The sequence below is a fragment of the Falco biarmicus genome, chromosome 8 (assembly GCF_023638135.1).
Source record: "Falco biarmicus isolate bFalBia1 chromosome 8, bFalBia1.pri, whole genome shotgun sequence".
Lineage (NCBI taxonomy): Eukaryota > Metazoa > Chordata > Aves > Falconiformes > Falconidae > Falco > Falco biarmicus.
In genome coordinates, this window is record NC_079295.1 from 44,052,028 (window position 1) to 44,077,815 (window position 25,788).

A 25,788-nucleotide genomic window follows, 5' to 3' on the forward strand; every position below is an offset into this window, starting at 1 on the left:
AAAGCCAAACCCTTGTTTCAATAAATTACACAAACTGTGACATGGAGAAGTTTATCCCAGTTCTGAGCAGCAAACACACAAGACTTTTGGTACCTGAGGAGCTGTAAAAGCTTGGCTCCTCTGTAACTTCGATGAATCAGTGCCAGCACTATTAACTTTTAGCCTTATAGTATTAAACAAGGCAAGTGAACCAAGAGTTCTTACAAGAACTGCTCACAGAGGTCAAAACACCCTGAAGGACAACTACACCACGCTGGAAGGGACAGATGACAGGGGGAGCAGGCCACTGACCAGCAACTGTTATTTCCTAGTCTTAACCATGCAAAAAAAGAAAAGAAAAATTGAGGAAACGAGCACAACTGCAGCAATCATTTAAAAATAAATTGCTCATACATTTTAGAAATGACATGACAGGAAGAACAGGTCAGGAAGAGACACAGGACACAGCATATCTATATAATTAATATAACATGGAAAACGGATAGACCATTATACATATAACCTATAGACAAGTTCCAGAAATTGCATTCGCGGTCACCATATATACTGCTAACAAGCATTTCAGCAGTTTTACTTCAGAGTGGATTTAGCCCAGTCCCTCTACTGGAAGCTGCTGCCACCACATGTGGCTCAAAGCTGTCCAGGAGGCTGAGACCTTTACACCCACGTTCCAGGATGGAGCACATTTGGTACACACAAGAAACTGAGCTTGCAGCTTAGTTTCCTCCAGAAGGAATCCAGCACATGCATGCCCAAACCACTCTGCGACTCGTAATAAGTGGAGCTCATCAGGGCAACGAGCTTCAAAAACCACACTGGTGCTCCAAGACAAAACTGATGGAGTTAAGAGCCATAAAGCCATCTGATCCTGAACGGACATTTCACTGACATCCCTTCACCCTGGCTCTGCACCCCCACCCCCACAGCCAGCTGCTGGAAGTAGGCAAGCAGGACTCTTTAGATGTATGTCTGGGGGGTGGGAGGAAAAACGGAGCTAAGAATTAACTTTTAACTAAAAAAGGGGGGCGTGGGGTGTTGCACACCCAAACAAAACCCCACTGCTACCCAAGTATTAACGTTTAGTTTTACTTTAATACTTCTCAGCCTCTGCAGCTGTCTCCTCTTGCAGTTGGCACTGATCATTGCCAATCTGGGACTTATTTCCAGTGAAGACGGCATTGTTTTATTGGCTACTTAGGCAGCGCATGCACCACTAATGGAGGTTTTATCTCTCCATTTTCCTGTCAGCACAGAACCAGCCAGTCTGACTCTGTTAACATTAAGAATGCTTATTTTTCCCCTATTCACTATCTCCAAGCCAAAACAACATCTGGAACTTCAGCTAGCCATACAAAGAAGAGGGATAGATTAAAACTGGAAAAAGCTACACACCAGCTTCCAGAGCTTTATACATTTCTGCTTGTATCCAAACGTCCCACATGCACCTTTCAAAACAGCTCTACTGGGGATGGGGGGGGGGGGAAGGGGGGGGGGGGGGGGGGGGGAAAGAGTCCCTCATACAGACTCCCGAAGACAATATAAAGCACTTTCCACTTCAAAAGAACCTCAAAAAGGATTATCAGAAAAATAACAGGAACAAAACTGATATGAAAATCTAGAGTAAGAATTTACCATAGCTCTTAAACAAAACAAAGGTGACATACCAGTGACCTAGAAAAGGAAATTAAACAAAGAAATATTACTGGTGTGTGTTACTTGTTAAAGTAATGGAAAAAAGCCTGGCGCCATTACAGCATATATAAATGTCCCACTTTAACAGACAGCTGTCTCCGGTGTCATTTAAGTATGCTTTTTGCTTAGATCATGTTCAATGAATCATGAAAATCAATACAGAGAAAAAAAACCCACGTAAACCCATGCTGTAGACATGCACAGAAATCGAGCATGTACCAACTAGCACCAGCCTTTTCTGGAGAAAGCTGTGCCAAATAAACACAGACTAGTTTTTCCAACAACATTTATTTAACTCTTAGTAGTTAATTAACAGAAGCTATGACTACTGGTTATTTTCTAACCAGCTATCACATTGAAGAGAATTACAAACTTCAGGCTCACCACCACAGAAATACCCTCCCACCTGCCTTCTCCCCCAGCAGACAACACACCTAACCTTGGCAAAGACCTGACGTCCAGCACAACTCGGAGCAACCTGCCACGGGGGCGCATTCGGCATAACTGGGCGCTCCAGGAAAGAGGAGCTGGGCAACTGGCAGCAGCTTTCCAACCACCGCCCACCAGCAACGCCCACCGCCCCGGCTGGTGCTGCCTGCACCGCAGGCCAGCTGCAAAACCCATCCTTGGTCCTGGCCGCAGCGGGCCCCGAGCCAGCACTGCCTCCCGACCCTCCCCACGGTGCCGGCCCTTTCCAACAGCCACACCGCTGTGTGCTAAGCAATGAACGCTGTCAGAGAAGGAATTTTCATTTCTGTAACTCACAGCCCCCCCTGGCCAAATTATACAGTTTATAGTCCTGGGCCACAGGAAGCTGTCTTGCTGCTGAAGTGCTGCCAAATGCAGTATTTTTTTCAGCTGACAATCACATAAATGAATTTGAATGACCAAAGCAGAATAAAGTGTATGTTTTCAGGAGCAAACAAAACATATGTCACGGGTTTCTACATCTAGCAGCAGAGTTTTAACATAACACAGAGTGGAAACCAATTAAAATAGTTCCTGTTGAACATAATCCATCGTGTTGCAAGTGGAAAGAGAGTGCCAACCACTACATTGTACAACCCTTCTAACAAAGTCGCATAGCAATGACAGTTTCAAATAGACATCTCATGCCAACTTCAGCCAACTTTGGAGAAGCAACAACAGCATACACTCAAATGGTAATTTGCTACTAAATACATACAAAAAACCTCTATGCAACACTTCAGAAATTACTACTGTTTTAGCAGATTTTTGCTTTGCACCCGTTACCTACTCCTAAGGCATCTACAACTTATTAGCTATTTCCTTTCTGAAAAGGAGGATTAACTGAAAGCAACAGTAGTCAGAAGCACTGACATTGCAATAGCTGCCCCGCACACCCAGTGCTGCGAACAGCAGGGCTCTCCCACCCCCCAGTGCCCCTGCCATGGCAGGTCTCCAATCCACACTGCAGGCAGCCCAGCACTCCAAATAGAGCTAAGCACCAGCAAGCAAACAAGCAGATTAGAGATAAATAAATTAATTCTTTATCAGTGCTTTTAATACATTATTTTTCTATGTCAGTTGGCTGAATAAACACAGAAATTACTAAAAACATCTCCAAAACTCCCAGGATTGTCAAGTAAGTTTGTATTATTCAGTCAATTTGAGCTAGTAAAAATATAAAAGTCATCCCTACCTATCTGTGCAACAGTCATTTGCCTTTTGTTTATTTAACATCCACCGTGAACAGGGATAAGACTACATTCATTTGTGCTAGAACTTCGGGCTTGAACCGTCTTACTGTTGTCTGCTGGAAGGGACTTCCTTCTTGTCCTGTTCACAATTTTCAGAAACTATGATCTAACATTCCTCACAGATTCCTCAGAGCAAAGACAACTGAGACTGGGGCTTGCAGAGTTTTAACTAACAAACCAGTGAACCTCTACTGCATGAAGTTTGTTGGTCAGGTTTGTTTTTCTGAAGAGCCATTTATACAATTAAACAAAATCTCCCTGCCTAGAATTTTCCTGAATTAGAAGAGCAAAGCAGCATTTTCTTAGTACCCAGTTCATGATGATGCATTAACTGAAATTTAGCTACCTACAAATGTTACATGGCATAAATCATCTAAGGAAAGCACTTAGATTTCTCCTCTTCATCTATTCCCTTATTAACACCATGATCAATTTCACTCACTCCAAGTCATTCAAAGTGATCATTTTCACTCTGCTTTCTGGAATCTCCACTATCCTTCACCTTCCAGTCCACACACTCCCCTTCTGGCCACCTTCTCTTCTGGCTACCTTCTGCACTAGCAGAACTTCAAGCATACTACATAGCAGATAGTTTTCAAACATCATCACCTTACTTACAAAAGTATTAGACTGAACTTGTGCTAAGTCAAAGAAAGAAGTTATGGGAGGCAATAATGAACAGTGCCTGAAATATTTTGTCCCTCAGCTGTATAGCTGACAGGAATCTGGAGCCTCAGGTCCATCTCATCCAGGGCACCTCAGCAGCAAAAGGCTAAGAAAAGAGGTGACCAACTGCTCCTTCCATCCTGCACACTTTTTTTTTTTTTTGAAGTAGCTATTATAACCGAATGCAGTGCATGATCTCAAACTTCTTTTTGCTAGCTGTGATCAACACCTCTTCTGTTCCCTTTTTGTCCTATCAGGTTCTGAAGGGTGTAGCCAGGGTGCTAGTTAGCTGTGATCTTTAGTGAGGACACTAAATATGTTCAGCAACATAGCATCTTGAGTTTTGATGAAGACAAGTGTTGCTGGACACAAATTAACACTGATCCACAGATATAAAAACAGTTCTGCAAGAAATGTAACTACTAACAACACATCTTTAAATAACAGCCCTTCTAAAAGATGACTTCTTACCTGCACCTGTTCAGAAGGCTGTGTATTTGTGGACCTGTGACTGTACATTACTTTCCAGTTCTCCTCAAGCAGTGATTAAGCTATACACCTCACTGCTGCACTCAACAGTCTATCTTCTTTCTTTAAAATCCTGCAACTGTTATACACCTGTATGACCAGAGGTAGACAATCTCATATTAGCACCACGTGCAAGCCAGAGAGCATAAGACAGTTCTTGTCTACAAACCGCTGGGAACAAGAATTCTGAGCAACAGCTCTGCTCGATGGTCTGCATTTGACCATATCAATGCAGCCTTAGCTCACCTGTCACCAGCTAAGGAGGAAAGAGTAAGAGATGTTTAAACAGCTCCGTCATCACCCGTGCACAAGTCTGCACTGCCATCACACTATGACTCAAGCACCAGCAGCAACACCAGCTCAGTGCAGGCAGACTGAGCCACAGTACAAAGCCCAAAAACACCAAGGTTCCCACAAGCAGGGCTGCAAAGAAATCAAACGGCTTCCAAACAATTTTGTGGTAAACTTCCTAGGGGCAGAGTTGCTAAACTAGCAGTTCTGGGGAGGGTTGTATGAGCTGGGGATCTTTGCAGGTCTGCACTGCTCCCAAGGAGAAAACAATCCCTGGCCACCTGAAAATCCAGCCAGTCTACACAAGCTGCTTCAGGCAAGTAACCCTGCACAGAGTTACTCTAGCACTATACGGAGTATTTCCATCCTTCCTAGACTTGCTCCAGTTATCTCCACCACAGCTTTAGGGGCTGTGTTATGCCACACTGGTATTAGAGGAATTTTCCTATAGAAAGGTAAAGGTTTCTTTGGACCTTCCACACTGCTTTAACAATTCATCTTCATCCCCCTCACGCTCTCTTCTTCCTCATATTCAAAATCTTATTCTTAGAAATGTGTAAAATTACAGTGACGTCATTTCATAGCACATCATACCCCCAACCCTTCTCAGCTCACGCTGGGCAAGTCCACAGAATGAATATCCAACACCCCTGAATACAGACACGCTCACCCTTTTGCTGCAACCACCTTACTTGAACAGGGAACTCTGTACTCAGGGTGGGTGCACGTAACAGTTTCTTTGGATATTATTGGGGTGGGGAGGGGGCGGAGTACAAAAATGCAAAATAGTGGGAGCATACGATTCAATGAAAAGCTAAGCAAAATTTGAGGTTTAAGGGGAAAAAAAACAACAAACAAACAAAAAAAACCCTCCACCATTTAGTATTTTACCTGGTTTTCTGAAATTTTTAAAACAGCATTTTACATTTGCATAGGTAGAATATTCATTTCAGGTTATGGTATGTATTTAAATACTTGCAAGGCGATCAAGGCAATTTAAATTACCCAGTTGAGTCACACTTTAACCAATTTTACATCCGATTTTGCACTTTTTTGTTCTTTTCTAAAGCAAGGTTAATTATTGTGGGATACAAATAAACATATTGTTAAGACTAACTGAACACAAACTTCAAAGACCAAGACCATTCCCCAGGGAGAAAGGCAGCCTTGTTATAACAGGGGATGGAAGGGAAGATGATGACTTTTTGACTGCTGTTGAGAGCATGCTGTGCTGGCTTACAGTAATGAGGAGGGCCAGCCCCCAAAGTTACTTCTGCTAATCTTTTGCTTACCCCAATCAAGAAATCAGGCAGAAGAGATGCAAAAGGTGTGTGGAACAACAGACAGTGAGAAAGAAACAGAGCAAACATGCTGTGAGGGAAGCACAGAGCATGGGAAGGAAGGGGGCACAAGGGCAGTTCACATGAAAGAGCAGTAAAGTCACAGCTCTTTACATTGCATTTGGCTTATTTCACTCACCAAGGCTTAACCAAAGCAGCTCCATGCCACTACTTTTAATATCAAGGAAACTAGGTTCCTAGTTTTTATAGTTCACCAGGTTATCATTAATAGAAAGCCATACGTTTATTTCGATTATTCACTCTTACAAGTAGAATATTTCGGAAGTCCACTTTTAACTGGAAAATAGGATTACAACAGCTTGACTGTGCTAATTATACAAGAAAGATTTTTCGAAACATTTTGCTATTAAAACCCATTTATTAGACAAAGGACACTGTACCTGCAGTAACTGAACTAAATTAACCAAAAACCAGCTAGTTGACCTTGTCTGGATGACCCGGGGGTGTGGGGCTGTAAGATCATTTTGCCTCTCAGTTCATAGATCAGATGGAAACACGCGGGTCTGCTTTCTGAAGTCCCAGCTGACTTCCCAGCTCCCAGCCTGCAGAGTGCAGGCAGAGGTGCTGTGCGCCCAGCCAGGCAGCAGGATCAGCACCGCCGTACCTGCCTGCACCCATCCCCTTCAGCCGCCAGCACCTGTCAGTCTGTGTACCATCTTCAAGTGGAAGATTTGAAGAACTTTTTAGAAACCTCTGAAATGTCTTAGACTGGGAGGGAGCATTTAGTCACCTTTATATCATCTTCATTACACAGCTGGGGCAAGCATTTAATAAACTTTATTTAGTATTTACTGTGTTCTTTTATGAAAAGGAACAGGCAAACAAAAATACAGATTAAATTAAACCCAAAACAGTTCAACCATTTAGGTTAATTTTAGCTTTTATACTTTAAACGCACAACAGCAAAGGTGAAGTCTATTCCTTCAGGACCTCAGCCTCAGTAGTGCTTCAGGGGCGGGTTAGCTGAGGGATTAAAGTCTCATTATTTCCTCAAATTCTTCCAGACGTCCAAGTTTTAGCTTTGTAGTTTCTAACTCAATTCAAAGTAAAATCAAACGCTAATTTTTTTTGCATGTTTTACAGGGAAAAATCTTTACTATGTTAATTTATTTAAACATTTTAAATTACATGCAACAGAGAAGACACTTTTGCAGGTTCTTTGTTTTATAAGAAAAGTGGCCTTTCAAGATCAGAGAACCCACAGAATCTCCTATTATATTTAGATACTTAAATATTTCCTCAGTGTCTCAAGAAATGGATCAATACTATGGCAGAAAACCTGCTGTACTTTTTTCTTATTATGTGAGAAACTCATTTTAATACTAAGCTATAGCTCATGGTTAGCTATACAAGCCTAATTTCTTTCCTTTGGTGTTGGTTTGATTCTTGACACAGTAGGTACCGCAGCCTTCTTGAGCATAATTTTTAATATATTATCTTTTTGGATAAACTATACTTTTTCCTTCAGTTTTTAGAACAAAAGACAACTGTGTATCGGCTGTAATCCTAAGAACAATTAGGGTAAAACAAAAAATAAATGTGTTAGTTGACAGCTTGATGCAGCTTAACAGACTCTTTTCTCCATACAATTGTGATGTGTAAATTGAGAGTGTTAAATCAGACATTACTGGCTTGTCCAACATTCATTTTTTAATTACTGTGCCATTATGAACTGGATCTGGGACACTGTTCATCCTACTGGGACGTTTAGCAGTGCCAACGGAGCGCACAAAAACCACCCTGCGGCACTTCCCCATCTCTGTGCAGATCCACCTGGAGCACAACACAAAGGACAAGGAAACCTTCAACGTAAAGCTATGACAAACATTAACCTAAAAAATAAACTGTTACTTATGCACCTGTTACAGGAAGGCTATTAACACCAAAAGATGAGCTATAGAGAAACTGGTAGAACTGTTCGCAAAGCACCTTCAAGGGCTAAGGATAAGCAGGCACATTTTTGGTATGCTACATGTTCATGCACCAACTTTTACAACTGCAACATGCTCATTTTCAAAAGAATCCCCCACTTCACTTACAACCAAACACACCTGTGGGACTGAATCAAGATCAATCATGTCAAAAAAAGCCTTAACACATTTGGAAAAACATTTCAGAACTTTGAGGGGAAAAAAATACATTTCATATCCTTTCACACTACTGGCACACCAAACCCTCAGAGACTTCAATTTACAGCTAATTGTTCACTTCTGTTTGCGGTTTTGTTTTGGGGTGGTTTTTTCTTTTCCTTCATGTTCCCATTGGTCAGCATTTTAGAGACTTCTTCTATGCACACTTAACCACCATGCAAGAACTTAGCAGATGCTCACCAAGCCCTACTCCTTTGATGGACCCTGAAGTTCACCCTGCAGAGGGTCACTGCCAGTGCAGTCCACGCAAGGGAGACTGTCAGGCCTTCAGCCTTCACACCATGCGGAGCCGTTTGCTCTCACCTCCCATCAACAAACAGTTGCTAAAAACCATGGTCCTCACCCTATGAGATGTTACGTGTGCTACTGTGATTGTCTTACCTGAACAGTTCTTAAGTCAAACATGCAATCCAATGCCATCACACTTCTTCTGACTTGCCACCATGGTGCTGTGGTACTGTGGCATACCAGTTAGTGCATCAACTAGGACATGGTGACTGCACAGTAAACACCAAAACACACCACCTGACATTCCAGTAAAATGTTTTCAGCTCCTATTTTACCCATATTCATGAAACACCATGTGTACACACAGAGCTGAACAGCACCAATCAGCAGCTGATGAGCAGCAACTTATTTTGTTATGGATACTCAGCCCAATGCCTGGATTCTGCCATTAACCCCTCTCATGGCGACACAGAGGGGTCTCATAAAGCCTGCCTGAGTGTCCCTCTCTCACCTCTACCCCAACCAATTACTTGTATCTAAAAAGAGCCAAACTATCTCAGTTTTCCAGAACTCGCCTGACAGAAGGGGAGATCTTCACCCCCAGCACATGGGTTCTTCACCCTATAAACCTTGCAACCCTGGTGCCAGGGCTACCTCCAGTTTGCAGGCATTTGAATTCTAAGCTGAAGACCCTATGCAAAGCAGGTTGCAATGGCTCTTCAAGTTCCAAGCTGGTTCCAGTCTCACTTATACAGGCAGTTACCTACACCTAAATTCTGTGGTCCTCTTTGCCCAATATTCCCTCAGGTCTCCTCCAAAGCTTGTTGAAAGAGGCTCCTTTGCGCTCCCACATTCTCCACAAAATCCTCCAGTTTCCCCAGCCGCTGTGAAGTCCCACAATCCTACAAAGGCAGCCATCCTGTTACGGATCTTTCAGAAGCACAGAGAATACTCTTTAGAGCAAGGACCGTGTGCTACTCTCAACTAGGTAGCAATGGGGGGGGGGGGGTGTGGAGAAAAAAAAAAGCCTTCTCCACTCACCCCAAACTATCAGGTGCCAGCAATCCTGCCAGAAGGCAGTCAAAAGCTATGAGCTAGGCTCCTTCCCTCCCCAGAAAAGGGGGGTTTATTAATCTGTGTTGCTTTCAGTCATCACACCCATGTGTGAAGAAGCACGTTTGCTTCTCTTTCCAGATTTTCCATCACAGCCAGGAAAAACTTTGTATCTTCCTCTTGGAAGCGGGAATCTGCTGGTAACTTCAACCAGGTGTCAAAAGAACCATCAAGTACCATGAGAGAAATGCTGCAGTCTTTCAAAAGCTGCAAGTTAAAGGCTTCCCTACATCAGAAAATACCCAGAAATGTTTCTCACTATTCCTTGCAGGAACAGTGCAGTGCTCACAGGAAACTCCCTTAGCTCATACAAGCACCAATGCTGCAGAGCAACAATGACAAGAGGACTCTGTGCAGAGGGACGGTAGCCTCTGAATTGCATCTACTTCACTTCTGAATAGCCTCAAAATATAAACAAGCTCTCAAAATCCCTTTCTTTTGTCTTCATCTGCCACTGTGTTGATGTGCTGTGGCTCTATTAACCCAGCCTTGCAGAACAACTTCAAGTTAATTCACCTTTTCCATTTGCTTTAATCCACTCCCCAGAGCTCCATATCCAGTAGATATTTATTTTAAAGCTAAGCCAAAACCATTCAAATGCTAACATTTCAGGGCCTTCAGTACTCTTGTTTGCATGCAGTAGGGCCTCTTTTAGAATAAAGAGCATCCACTTTGGGAACTAAACCAACATAATTATAATTGGTCTACACGTCAAAGCTTTACAAATCCCCAGACTGGGAATAAAGCAAGTTTTACTCCTAGCAAACCCTTTGTTAAGGAAGGCATAAAACTGCAATGCAAACTCAGAAACACTGATTTCTCACCAGAGACTCCAGTAACTGCATAAGAAAACCGGGAGCTTCTAAAAGCAAGTTTGCTCTTCTGGCTCATAACTGCATGTCATTGTGGCCTTCTTAATGAAGAAACAAGACAAAGTTCCCTCAAAATCCTGGACGCTGCTGTACAGGAGAGTCCAATAAATGTTTTATTTGAATATCTAACCAACATCCAGGAACAAATCCCAACTAAAAAGATTAAGTCAGAGACTTTTCCACTCATTAAAAAAAACGCCACCTGCACAAGGTATGGAAATACCTTATTTTTTTTAAATGGTATTTTAATGGCGCTTAGGGGTTTATTTCCATAATTTAGGAACAGTCATATTGATGCACTCATTCTTCAAAATATTATTTGTGTGGTAAGGAACGTGTACGGAGGGAAGGGTCCAAATAACTTCAGATTTTAGAACAGGTTTTGCAGAACAATTATGCACAAGTTTGCTTCATAGGTATGGACATGAGTCTTACAAATGTGTAAAATGCCTACACAAAGACAGAAAAAAACCACGCTATTGTTTAGGCAAGTTGGAACATGTTACTCATTTAGATTATTCTCGACTCAAGGTTGATGCAAACATGCCGGGTCCACAAACACACACACAAGTGTCTTTCTGGCACATTTGTAGAGGCGTAATTGAGTATCAACAAATGTGAGGTTAAGAGAGATAGTAAAAGCAGAGGCAAGGAATTGGTCAAGAATTTTCAAGAAGCACACAGTGCTGACAACAAAAGCCAAGGGGCAGGATCCAGGAGAACAGACATGGAGGAAAGACCAAGTTACGACATATTCAAAAAATAGGAAGCTGCCAGCCCCACTCCAAGCTGTGCCTTTCTTTACTGGTGCTGCACATGCAGGAATTTGCAGGTAGGGGTAACATCTCATGTTTCTTTGCAATCTTTTAGGTGGAGGTTTTTCTTCTATCCCTGTGACTTGAAATAACTTGCATGTTTCTTTCTGGACAGAGAAAGGTTCAAATTATGCAAAGCTACTGGCGGACAGCCAACACTCAAATGATTTAACCTTCATCACAACCACAAAAGTAAAGACGTATGTCTGCTCTTACACCGACTTGTGTTTGGTTAGCTAGTCTTAACAGAAAGGGCTTCTAAACTGCAGCAAAAGCATTCTGCTTGAGAAAGAGGAATAACTGCATCAACGTAAGGCCCTACACAAACTCTTTCAGTGAGGACAGCTCCTGAATCAAGATAAGCAGAGATGGTCCCACACCACATTTACACCTAGTTACCCTCAAGATGAAAAGCAGGCAGAGTGAAAACTGACATGCAAGCATATTTTTATCATCATCATCATTTCATTTAGACTCAGGATGCACACAGGTTTTACAATTTGTTCGAAAACTACAGGTCAAGTGGAATAAAAATTACTTAGATCAATGCCCAGTAAGTAAAAATTAATGTCCAAAAAAGAATTTCAGCCTAAGCTTTCCAAATATTTACTTTATTTTTCTAGTGTAATCACAATCACCAAAAGCACCCCCTCAATTTTTTTTATTCACTAGCATCAGCACTTTTTCATGAGCTAGGAGTCCATCTAAAACACTTTCTATTATCGCTTAACCTGAGCCAGTATTTAAAAGCCAAAGTGAAAATAGTTTTTAAAATGCACAGCTTATTTTAATTCCATTCCTAAGTGGATATAAATTAGCCGGTTTAATACTCAGAGTAGTGCACTACAGGTGGTATATCTTTTTATTCTGACAACAGAATATAAGTCGTCACACACATTATATTACTACAGGATTGACTGCCACATAAAATCCACTGCCAAATCATCCTATAGCCTGGGATTTATCCAGCCCATACAAGTCAAAAATCGATGTTTTAGCAGGCTGCTACACAGAACTGCAGCTTCAACAGGCAGTTACACTTGAGCACCAGTAAAGAGTGTTATTTAACTGATAAAAACCAAAAAAATATTACTCCTTATGAAGTCAAGAAGAGTTTCAACATCCAACATGGACCTGATTTTTTATCAACAATAAACAGCCTGCAAGGTACCATCTATCTTTTCTCCAGCGTAACAAGATACAATTAATTTATTCTCTTAAACCAAACCATTATCTTTTCATTTTATTTTCTCTTTTAAGATGCAGCTTTAAAATGACTTAATTGTTGCAGTCCACCCACACAAACACAGGAGACAACTTTATTGCAGCGGAGAGCCCTAAATAGCACCGTCTGTTTTAGGCTGACTAATACAAACATGCATTTTGTTTAATTTTACATTTGTTCCTAGGGAGATTTAGATCTCTTCTACCTGCAATTCAATACCAACTGACATCGTAGGAAATTATCCACCCCTAAAGGGATGAGTAATGCAGGCAGATCTGCCATCATGCGCAGTGTCTCACAGAGGATGGGCTGGCTTCCATGCTAGTCACAATCCTTACAAGAAGGAAGGGCAGGCAGGCATTAAGAGCTGTGGCCCAAAAGCCATGGCATGCAGAACTTCCAAAATATGTGTGTGCAAGCACACCCCATTTTAATACCCTGGGCCAAGAACAAGCAAGTGGCAAAGACACCTGCAGGAACTCTTCCAGGGGAGTGGATCACACCAGCTCTGCTCTGGGACTGACAAACTGGGCCATGCAGCCTTGGTCACAGCTGGCAAACTCAACACACCCACACGGCACATAAGTAAGGCAATGGTTTTCACAAACACATAAAGTTAGCACACACAGTCCTCCACATCTGCCCAGCCACTCATACCCTTAGAGATCCCTCCTTAGCACCAGCACAAAAAACCCAAAATAACCAGGAATTAATCCAAGTTGGGACTAATCTGGCAAAGACAAAGTTTTAACCAAATTAATGCCTTATCCAGTTCACCACATGGCCATAGAGATGCCAGAACAGGAGAAAAAACAACCCATGGAGAGGGACAAGCATGACTACTTACTTCCCTGGCATTAGTAGCCAGCGAAAAGGCTTGCACAACCACAGCACCAACTGCCTAGAACTGCCCAGCCAGGAACCCCAGGCCATTCAGAGGAAGGTTGGAGGGGCCTGCTGAGGCACACCGACTCATGAAAGCAGAGATCAGCAACTTGCAGGACTTCAAAAGGAAGCCGCTTCTAGCCTCCAAGCTATCCACCCAGCCAAAGGCAGCTGTCGAGAAGCTGCCAACCTGCTCCTACTGTTGCAGGATACTTGCCAGACAAACAGCAGACCTGCAATTAGAAGAGGTGTTTGTTGGCCTCTCTTCTGCAGCTTATTAGCAGAGAAGTAAGGGTTATAGTCAGAACAAGAAATGCCTGACCTCCAGTGAGCACAGCTAGTTACAACTGCTCTGCAAGACGAGGAAGAGGTCCTTCCATTCAACAGAGGATGGTCGTGGCTTCAGCATGCCCAGGAGGAGTGTTCCAGGTACTTAGGACAGAAGGTTAAGAACTGCAGCATCATCGCCTCTTCTATAAAAAGGCCTAGATAATAGCCACTGGTGTTCCCCTCCACCATCTCCTACCTCCATCTTTTGTTTATTCCAGACAGGGCAAATGAAGGGTCCAACATCTGCCTTGCACTGTCACCAAACTGGAGGTCTTCTGTTTTAATAAGCTTTTCCTAATGAAGCCACAGCCCTCCTTTTCCTAAACCAGACTTGAATTAATTTATAACAAGCTACAGACACTTACATATGCATCTTTTCAGAAGCACTGCAGGTAGCGAACAGTAACATGATTTGAAACCTCCAGGAGCATTTCAAAAAGGGGAGATGCACTGACAAAAATTACTTCTGGCCACAGGCAACCATTTTTCAGGTCAACAGGAGAACGAACAACAAAATGTACACCTAACTCAACAATAATCTGCTGACTCCAGAAGAGGCTAGTAGCAGATACTTAGAAAGAAGTGTAAGGACACGGCATGCAAAGGTCATTCTTCCACGCTACTCTGCCTGCCCCAACCCTATCCTTTCCCATCAAAGGTAAATTCCCAAACCCCAAACTGCACCTGGATCACTGCATTTAATGGTCCTTCCACAGGCCTACAAACATATGCAACTTCCTTCTTAAAAAAAAAATAAAGTCTCTTGAATGTCCCACTGCAGTCATTCTATAACTTAAGACACACACAAAACCTACAATTTTGAAACTGCTGACTATTGACTACACATGGCATTCCTTATTTCTTACATAAGAAATAATGCAAAATCATCACTTCCCATTTACTCTCACTGCAGTTATTACTTTAAGACCTCTATAATATTTCCTAACAAACATTTCTTTCCTCAGCAAAAAAGTCAGTTTATCTAGACACACTGCATCTACACCATCTCACAAAGCTTTGCAGAACAAGACTGATCCAACCCCACGTAAAACTAAAACAACAGGTCCTGAGCATAAAGAAACTGCAGATCTGAAGGACAAGGAGTTACCCTAATTGCTTAGAGACTTGTGCTGCCTTCGTACTTAAACAGAATAGAGCATGATCACTTGAGGGACATTGATCTCGGGGGCTTTGGAGGTGTTTAAGAGCTGGTGGCACGCTAATTTCCGAGCATAAAGTATGCAAAACATGTTCTAACCAGAACTGGGCAGAATCCTGTGTCCAACAGGCCCTGGGATCCAACACACTGCCCAGCCTGCCAGGCACAGCCACCAGGCCACAAAGCAACGCTCGTGGCCAGTACTGGTTCAGCAAACAAGGTGGAGTTCCAGCAGCCAGGATGAATTCAGCATGAAATGAAAGAGCAGATCAAAAGAACCCTTTTTAAAGATGGGACCGCATAATAACTGGCAAAGACTGTGATCCAGCCAGCACCTGATGTTGACTATTCACCTGCAGATGAATCATAAGGTCAGTTCTGGCCTTCCAGAAGAAAGTCAGCATCCAAACTGCTAGCAAAGAACATCACCAAATTACTAAAATACATTACCTCTTTCTTTCACATAAATAAGCACTAACGTACTTACTTCATTAGGAATATCAGCACACTCTTGATGTTTCTTCCAAAAAAATTATTAGGATCCCACAGAATTAATGTCAAAGGCTAGATTCAATGCTATGTTATAATCATAGTTAGTTCACCACAGATCTTGTTATGAGAGTAAAACTTTGAGAGCATGTACTGAATACCAGCAAGACTTACAACTGCAGATCACTTTGGAATAGAACCTGTGAACACTGAGTTGTATACACGTAAGGGCAAAAGACTGTATTTTTAAGGAACATACTACCCATCAGATGAAACTGGGTCATGTGCATACTCATGGTCCAGTATAACAAAGACACTATTTCATCACAGCTACTTATTGCTATTTGACTATGCAGCTATGCTTTTGAAAGCATTAGTCTAAAACTGTGTTTTGGCTGCAAACACAGTGAAGAAAAAAGGAATTTCTTGAAAGCATTTCCATAGAATTCCATACACATTTCATACTCAATAGCATTTTTTAAATTAACGATCCCGTAACACTTTGTAAACTTACATGAATTCAGCTTTCCAACACTGCTTAGAAATACCATCATTCCTTATTTTACAGATATGTAAAAGATGTGACTTTCATTGTTAATGGGTAGTCACTGAACTTGTCTACAGCAGGATTTAAAAGGTGCTTTTTTAGACAGTGATGGTTACCTTTTAACTTACATGCTCTAAAACTGCGTCAGTCTTGACCACCCTCAAGACTCAAAACAAATAAGCTATCTCCTAATACATGAGCATACCCTCATCAAGGCCTGCAATCCACCCCAATGGATCTCCATGAATTCTCAAACACAGAGAGGCTGGAAGCCAGCAATTATCAGTTGGAAAACTACTGCATTCAACACCACCACAGTAATCTGTAGCTCTATATAGCTGCACAGGTGAGCAGACTAAGATTTTAACCTATTTATACACAGGAGATAAAAGATACAAGAACTGATAATGAGATGCCCATTTCAGAGTTCAAATACCTAAGAATGCAAGTGAATTCAAGCAACTTTGGCTTTGGTGGGGGTTTTTGTTGGGGTTTTTTGGTGTGGTTTTTTTTTGGTCAGGAATGAGGGGGCTAAAAGGTTGCCTAATCATTTTACAACGGCTGTCCCTAGATCCTATTTTAGCATCAGGCTTTCATTAAGTTTAAGCATGACTTCAGAGTACCAGCTGGTCAAAAAAACTGAAAGAAAAAAAAACAATAAAAAACCAAACAACCCACCCACAACACCCCACTGGTGTTCGTTCCCCCGCCTATGTTCTCTTCCTACCTCAAGAGCTTTTTCGCTGCTGAAGCCCACTGTGTTCTCCTTTCCCAAGAAGCATGCAGCTTGTGAAAGAGCAATGCTAGGACAGAGGCGGGGGGGGGGGGGGGGGGTGCGGCGAGATTCCTCTAAATGATTTTTATCCCTCTCCCAGACTCATTTGCATCCCTCCCAAATGAGCTATTGGATGCCTCTGCTGTTGCTGTGTCTTGCAGTTTTGGCAAGACGATGCAAGCCTCAAATCCTTCCCTCCTGGCCGCAGACTGCAGACAGGCAAAGGATCCCATGTCGAGTTACACTGCCACATGCCCTTCCATCTCCCCCAGCCCTGGCCACCAATCTCTTTGTGTTCCCTTACAACTGCAATGGAACTTACTGACCGCTGTCAGGCTGCGGACACGTACAACGCAGCTTGTGAAAAGGAGCACAGGAAAAGAAATCTTTTCCATAGGCTTGGGATGACAAATTTCATTTGGAGAGCTAGCCTCAAAAATAGATAAGTTCTACAGGAAATGGCTATTTTTAGCCCTCCCCTTTCACCTCAGCTCCTCAACACATTCACATTCTCCTGCGGAAGAATCTTTCTAAATAGTGTTAGAGGTGAGCTTTAGCAGGTCACCTCAGCAGAAAAAAATGCAACCAACTTAATATACTTATGATTGCTTACACTTCTGTATTAACATATATCAAATATCCAACTAGTAAGGCATAAAAAAAAAAAATCTCACATCCCAAAGTTAGTTAAATTGTAAGCTCCCAGAACATAATATGGCCAAAGTTACTTCATGAGTTAAGTCCACAGACGATAAGGCTGAACCCTTCACGTCTTCACAGATACTTTTGGAACTAAGGCAGCCATCGTATTTTCTACAAAGAGTATAAATATTTAAGTAAGAACCTCAACAGCTACACAACCAAAATACTTCCAGTTTCCTAAGGTACATATAAAAATAAGTCATCAGAAAATGAGTTAGCAACTCATTTTACTTACTGTGCAAAGGAATTTATACAGAGACTGTTGCCCAGGAGTCTGGAAACATCATCAGCGCCAGGTCAGTAGGATTTCCCTTTCTCAGCTTGCAACTTTGAAATACATTATAAGACTTAAAACTAAAAATATGTAACAGTTTTCTTCCCTCAGGCTCTTTCATCTAAATAACAGCCTGCCCTTCTATAGTTTTGGCCTAACGATGATTTAGGCCTGTAAAAGCTGATTATTTACAAACCGAAATGGTTGAGGGGTAATCCAAGTCACAGCAACAAGCCTTAGTCCTGAAATGGAGACATAAGCAGACCAAATGACACACACCTGTCATTACAGTTTGAGAAGACAAATAAGCAAAGATTTGCAAGCAGTAACTACTCCCAAGTCCTGTGCCATCAAGCAAGGAGCAGCACCCCTGCAACTAAGCAAAGGAATGCAGATCTTATCCCAGCAAACAAAATACCGAGATGGAAGGCAAACCTCTCAAAACATTGCACGCACTTAACACCTCCGAGGGAGAGCACAGTGCATACAGGAACTTTTTGTTCCCCTAGAACAGAACTGCAACACCTCCTCCAAAAAGAGAAATTATGGTCATCAAAGGAACCAGACGCGCACTTGAGAGCTTTCCACATCCAGGATTCCAGGTTTCACTGATTTCAATTGCAAGGCAACCCAGTACTCTTCAAACAGTATTTGACCTTCAAGGACAGAACCTGGGGAGTATTTACAAAGTAGCTGCTGCATTCCAGGTCACTACTGTTTCTCTGAAGATGAAGTGTAAGGATCACAGCAAAGATCCTATTACAGGAAACAAAAGAAAACTGAAGATTTAAAAATAGACCTGTCACTGCCCACGGCAAAGTGCTACAACCATAGGAGTGTTCTTAAACGAAAGGCTGGGATCCTTGACAGATGAGCTTCAATGCTTATCATAAAACCATGAGATCTGAGGAAAGAGCCTGTTTTCTTCTGAATGCTCAATGCATCATTTCTGAAAAGTGTTTTTACACAAAAGTGCCAGGTCTGCAGCTCAGTACAGAAACTGAAAGTTTCCACATCAGGATGCCACCAGTAACACAGCTTCAATGAATTAGTCCCTCCAGCACACCTACATAAACCTCTACTCTTTCAAAACCTGCTGAGGACAAGTGTGTCTCTCAATTTCGTGAGAATAAAGTGGTTTAGCCCCAGTTTGTTGTAAAAGTGCTGCCAGAAATTAGTTATTTTAACACATTTTCATAGACAAACACAGTTGGAAAGACTGCCCAGGCAGCTTCTCCAACTATATTCATGTCCCAGATTTCACAGACCAGCATGTGGTTTTAAAAGCCTTGAGGTTAATACACAGATCTGAGCAGGCTGAAAGGATGACTGCCTGCTTCTAGAGACCTGTCCTCCATCACCAGCAAAAGTCTTGACAGGAGTTTAGGCAACAGTCCCACCATCCCCTTTGTTTCCTCCTAAAATTCAAAGCTGCATGGCTATAAATAAGTCAGCCGACTGGAACCCCTGCTGCCTCACTGTGCAAGGTAGAAGTGCCTTTAACAGACTAATATGCACAAGAGACCTGCAACCTTCTCCTTCCTATCAGACCAGGGACCTTCAGCACGTTGACATTAACGACGCCGGCACGGCCACGCTTACAGGGCTCGTTCCGATGTAGCACAACTCTGCACCTCCGATTTGGGTAAGTTCACGTAGGTTTGGAAAAGGAAAGGAAACGGGCCCCAGACCGCTGCCCCGCTCCGCAGGCACGGCAGCCCGGTTTACCGGAGCCCAGAGCAACACCGCTAACCACTACAGGCGTGTTCTGCCACAGCCACAGAGACCAAAATCCTTTGTGTCTCTCCCTGCAGTCCAGGCACAACTCCGTGCGGGTGATGCGGCGAGACCCGCTGCTGAGGAACGCCGCGCCCCCCGCCTTCCCTTCCGCGGGACAGCCGCTCGCTCCCGAAGCCCCCCGGGCAGGGTGCGAGCCCCCCAGCAGCCCGCAGGAACAGTCCCGCCTGCGTCCCGCGGCGCTCCGCGGCCAGGGGCGGCCGGCCGGGCCTGCAGCGGGAAGGGGGGTGGCGACCGAGGCCCCCCAGCGTCCGCCCGGAGCGCCCGTGACGGCCCCCAGCTCCACCGGCCGGCCCCCAGCCCCACGGCCCCCCCTCGGCCGGTCAGCGGCGCGGCTGAGGCGGCTCCGCCCGCAGCCCCCCGGCCCGGCCCCGCTCACCTCCTCATCGCGGCGGCGGCGGTCGCGCTAGGGCCGCCGCGGCGGGCTAGCCATGGGCGGCGGGGGCCTAGGCCCGGCGCTCGCCCTGCCCGCGGCCCGCCCGCATGCCCGCGGCAGCGCCGAGCGGCGGCGGAGCGCTGACAAAGGGGACGGCGCGGCGGGGGCGGCGGCGGCAGCGGCGGCGGCGGCAGCGCCCCGCCCCGCCAATGGCCGCCGGCAGCCGTCACTCCCGGCCCGCCGCGTCACTTCCGCCCGCGGGCCGGCCCCGGCGTGAGGGAGCGTGAGGGGGCTCAGGGGGCGCATGGCCGCTGCCTTCTGTTACCGTGCGGGTGAGGCAGTGAGCAGCGAGGACCCAAACAGCCACCGGCCTGCGGGGCAGCGTGGCCCGCAACAGCGAGGGCCGGCAGGAGCGCCGCTGTCTGGCCCAGGGGCAGGGTGGCCACCGGGCCGCGGCCCCGGCAGCCGGGAGTGCGCCGTCGGGAGCAGAGGGCCGGCGGCTCCCCGACCCCGGCAACGGGAGCGCGCCCCGCCGGGCCTGAGGCGCGGCAGCTGCGCCGTGCGGCTGCCCTGGGCGAGGGCGTCTCCGGCTGCCCCAGGCCCAGCAGGCCCGCGGCGTCCGGGGGCCGCAGGGGGAGCCTGCACAGGCAAACGGCCGCCGCTTCCTTGCCTCCCCTCATGCTCCAACGCTGTCACCCCGTCATAGAGCCTTCTAGGTTGGAAAAGACCTTTAGATCGTGGAGTCCAACCATTAACCCAGCACTGCCAAGCCCACCCGTAAACATGTCCCTCAGCGCTGCATCTTTTAAATACCCCCAGGGACGTTGACCCCACCACCCCCTGGGCAGCCTGTCCCAGTGCCTGACCACCCTTTCCATGAAGAAATGTTCCCCAATGCCCAGTCTGACCCTGCCCCGGTGCACTTGAGGCCGTTCCCTCTAGTCCTGTCGCTTGTTACCTGGGAGCAGAGCCCGACCCCCCTGGCTGCAGCCCCCTTCCAGGGAGCTGTAGGGAGCGATCAGGGCCCCCCTGAGCCCCCTCCTCTCCAGGCTGAACCCCCCCAGCTGCTCCCCCTCAGGCTCGTGCCCCAGCTTCTCTGGACGTGTTCCAGCACCTCAATGTTCTTCTTGTAGTGAGGGGCCCAAAACTGGACCCAGTATTAGAAGTCTGATTTGAACTTCTGAACCAAACACAGTCATAGAAGACCTCCAGATTTGTCAGGCATGATGTGCCCGTGTTGGCTGTCACCAGCCACCTCCTTATTTTCATGTGCTTACGCATAGTTGCCAGGAGGGTCTGCTCCCTGGTGTTGCTTGGGCACAGAGGTAAGACTGACTGGCCTGTTACTTTTCCCCCTTTAAAAACAGGGGTTATATTTCCCCTTTTCCAGTTAGTGGGAACTTAACTGGACTGCCACGACTTCTCAAATATATAGATAGTGGCCTAGCCACATCATCCACCAGTTCCTTCGGGACCTGCAGGTCCCATGGACTTGTGCAACTTTAGGTCCCTTAGATGGTCTCAAACCTGATCTGCTACAGCAGGCAGCTCTTCATTCTCGCAGTCCCTGCCATCGCCTTCTGTGACTTGGGTGGTGTGGCTGGAGCACTTGTCAGTGAAGACGGAGGCAAAAAATGTCATTGAGTACCTCAGCCTTCCTCACATCCTGGGTAACCAGGTCTCCCATTTCTGTCCTTGGAGACCTCCAAAGGACATGAAACCTGAAGGAAAAGCACTCAACAACAAGAATTGGACTGTGGGCAACTTTCACACCACCATAGGCTATGTTAAGTGTACCGTGATATCAACACCCCTATTTTGCTTGTTCTGGGTTGAACAACAGTCGCCATGCTAGTTGTGCTAAGTAAACATCACTGGAAGCTCCTGAAAAGGCATGGGTTTCCAAGGGGGATAATGAAGTAAATTTCCAGAACAGTTACATCTAATTACTATCAACAGGACACTTACATTATTACACGATGAATTAAGGACATGAAAACATACATTTTAAACAAGCCTGAACAACTCTGAGCAAACCAACCACATCAGAAATTCCCAAGTAATATTGACCTTCTGATGCGCTGCAACCCTTCCTGACTGCAGCCCTGAGATACAGGGCTTCCCTGTGATGCTCTATTTTTCCTCAAGACAGTGGCACGATGACAGAGCAGTCAGTAGCAGTGAGAAAGGCGAGTCCTATGACATCAGCAGCTCAGGCCTGGTGAAAACATTCTGTAAGTGCTCGTTTGTCAAACCCTGTCTGAAACATTAACTTTGTTCCCAAAGACTTCAGATTTTATCAGCTATTATGTGTCCCTGTGCAATCAGCTCAGGGCTGCCCTGCAGTACATTCTTACCTACCCAGGAACGCCATTCTGCACTTAGAGCTACGCTAGACTGTGTGTGTTTTCCCAGGCAACACCACCACGCACAGCTCTGCTGCAGATGGACATGGAGCCCCGTGGACTTTAACAACCCACAGCACATACCAGCAGGCAAACCTCAGAGGTTTCCTTCCCAGTCTAGGTGATGCAGACACCAAAGGTCTGTGCAAGGACAATGGCAAAACATGTTCTTGTGATGGTAACAAGACCCCAAGGCTGGCTGAACCACTGCCTGCAGCTGTGGAGGCAGCAGGGAAAGATTTCAGGCCAGAGGAGATGCATGCTGTGCCCTGTGTCACTTCTATATTAGAGGACGTATTGTTCTTTTTCTCAACATGCAGCTCTTTCGAAGCAGTGACATGAGCATCTGCGAGACAGGAGGTGAGCAACTAAGAGGAGTGAAAACAGAAGACATGGAAACAGCATGAGTCAGGCTGGGACAATATAGGTAGTAACCACAGCGGTGGTGTCCAGGTGGGAAGTGAATGCTGGTTCCCTTGGGAAAAGGCAGGTGCACAGCGGCTTTGGGAAGTGTTCCCTCAGAAGCTTCTTTGCGCTCACAACCCATTTATGCACCACTCTCTGAATGGGGCCAGGGTTTGACTCATTATGAGTAATAGAAATGTTTTAAACAGAGAAAAGAATACTAATTCCCTCAAAAATACATCTAGGTCTACATTTGGCTCAACAGTACAAGGCCAGTAATTTTCCACAGTGTACTGCCAAATAACTGAATGTGACATTCAAGTAGCTTGTGTGTAGGTGTTCCTCAGGAGAAAATACAGCTCTACCAAGGACCATTTTTCAAAAGAGAAGACTAAAGGTTGAGTATCTAAATACAACTTTACAGAATCTATGTAAACAGCTAAATTTCCAGAAATGCCAAACTTCCCTTGAGGCTCCACAGGTGGTGCTGACAACCAACACTTCTGAAAATCTAGCTGCTTATTTGCAGCCTAAAGCACTTTTGAAAATAGTAGCCCACATGGTTAATAGAACTCATAACAAAGGGTGACATTGTTGGATTAAAAGCCATCTCTAACTAATGACAGGTTGCAGTACTTCCAGGTGGCATGAGAAACCGCATGGGTTAGAAACACTTCTCATGAAAAAGTTTCTACTTTACTTTTGGTAGAACAATATGAGTTTTGGAAACTCATTTTCTAAGTAACCCACCCATGGCTTGGTAAGGGACAGCTGTTGCTAAGTGCTCATTCAAAGACACAGGAGCCAGTGCTAGAAACTGGAATTAGTACTCCGCAGCTCCTGCCCACAGCCCCATGTAACTGTATCATGTACATTTTACATGCAGCTGATTTTTAATTAATAGTGAAGATGAGGGAAGGATTAGGTTAGTGAGATAATCTCAGCATAATCTGTGAACATGACTGTTCTTCTGTCCTTTTGAATACCACTTCTTATTCATCATCATAAGCACCCTTACAAATAGATTTGCTTTCCAAAAGGTGCAGTTTGGGGGTTTTTTTAATTATCTTTTCTATCAGTAGCATAACTGTTGATATGAAATTTTAATTTAAGTAGAATTTTATCTGTAATAACACTCTTTGGGGAGAAAAACAGGGCTGAAGTCTAAGATGAAGATCATGACAAGGTGTTTCGGTCAACGGCTGGCAGTGGCGTCTCAGAATCAGGACTGCTGGTTCTGCTGCTGACCAGTGGTTTGGGGAGAATCACAGGGTGCCTCTCTGTGTCTCAATTGCCACGATGGTATAGTGAGGGCAGTAAAACACCTCGCTTTTCAAGGGTTTTACAGTCCCCCAAGGAAAAGTGTTATGGATTTAATGAGCATAGTCATACATAGCTGACTTTGCACAGGTGTACGGGGAGTGACGCACGAATAAATCTGGGGTCTTCCTGTTCACAGCAGAGTACTTCTTGTAGCTACTGTTCCCATGCCAGTGTACAGTTCGTAACTTTTTTCCCAGATAATGTTTGTGTTAATCAAGGTGTCATAATGGCATGTCCATGTGAAAGGAGTACTATGTGCATAAATTGCCATGCACAGACATTAGAATAAACCCATTAATGTTCATGCAAATGTCACGCTCTTTAGAAGTATGTGGGTCCCAGAAAGCAATTGCAAGCAGAACACACCTTTTGCTGTAGAGCAGGTTCACCCTGTCATCCTTCCATGTAGAAAACTCTCCCAACAAGGCAGCAAGTATAGCAAAATCAGGCTTCTCTGTTTTGAAATTATTACCATGGTAACCTGAAACTCCTTTGTACTTCATAAATTCTGCCTCTCTCTGGAGCAGCTGAAATTTCAAGTAAAACCACTTTGCAATGCTTTGTGAGTTTAGAAACAGCTCGCACAGTTTGAAGATGACATAGAGGAAATTTTTGGAAGACTAAAGAGTTGTTGGACCCCAGACCAATCACCTCATTTAGTAAAATGATCTCCCTTTAGACTCCGTGGCTTTTCAATTGAATAGGAGTTTTGCCATTCTCACGAGCATGGTCCCAACTTGGCACATGCAGCAATTAGCCAGGTTACTTGGCACTCTTAAAGCATATCTACTTCAAGAAAGTTTGTAGGAATTTTCCTGTGCCAACACAGCTCCACGCGACCCCATGGGTGAGGGGCAGGAGGCTTCTTCATGTAGCAGGCAGCATGGCACCGATGCTGCGGAGAGGTGCACACCATTCCCCTCGCCGCACAGGAGAGGAGCGGGCAGGGCCGGGCTGCCTGGACAGGCACTGCTGCCAGCAGAATTGCGGTGGGACAGCTCAGGGTCAGCATGGAGCTGTTCAGCCTGTTCAGCCAAAAAAAACCCCACAAACCAACACTATTATTCCTTTTAAAATACACAGTAAAAGGTATTTTTGTTAAAGTACGTGAAATGAGGCCATACATGAAAAAGCCTACCTAATAATTACTTGGAGTGTTGCTAAGGTTTTGAACTCTTTTAGCATTATTAAAATCGGTGCATAAAGATTTTGCTTATGTGTTGGAGGTGAGCTGTGGTACAGAAATAATAATCCGAATGACCTTCCAAGCTGCTTCTTTTCATGAGTTATTTTCTTTTGCCTTGAGGAGATTTCTAAATATATATATATACATACATATATATATACATGCAAATAAGCAAATCTTTCAGTTGTAACATAGCGACTGTTACATCACTGCCCCTTCCCAAGTGTACACCACAGCATCGTTTTGAGTACAGCTGCTGAGAAAACCCCGGGAAGTACTTGGGTTTGAAATTAAAGAGCTCATTTTAATATTTAGCTATGATAAATTTGACTGGGAGTACATGTATTTCATCAGGCGTCTGTGAGGCAGGCGCATGAGTCACAAAGGGAGCCGAGCTCAGGCTGCTGAAGACAGCCGGTGAGGCCTGTCCTAACAATTCCAGTGTGTGTATGCAAAACTCCCATTAATTCCTC

General features: G+C 44.6%; 1 protein-coding gene across 2 annotated transcripts in view; it reads right to left on the bottom strand.

The window, feature by feature from the left end:
• ACVR1 (activin A receptor type 1) overlaps positions 1-20,212 on the bottom strand; it is a 68,138-nt gene extending 47,926 nt beyond the window's left edge. Inside the window, exon 1 of one of the 2 annotated variants that reach the window (XM_056349093.1) lies at positions 20,000-20,212. In XM_056349093.1, the coding sequence (XP_056205068.1) occupies positions 20,000-20,007 (8 nt within the window). In that variant the 5' untranslated portion in view covers positions 20,008-20,212. The remainder of the gene's footprint in view (positions 1-19,999) is intronic. The other variant, XM_056349092.1, reaches the window with a different exon arrangement.
• Positions 20,213-25,788: the final 5,576 nt, after the last annotated feature.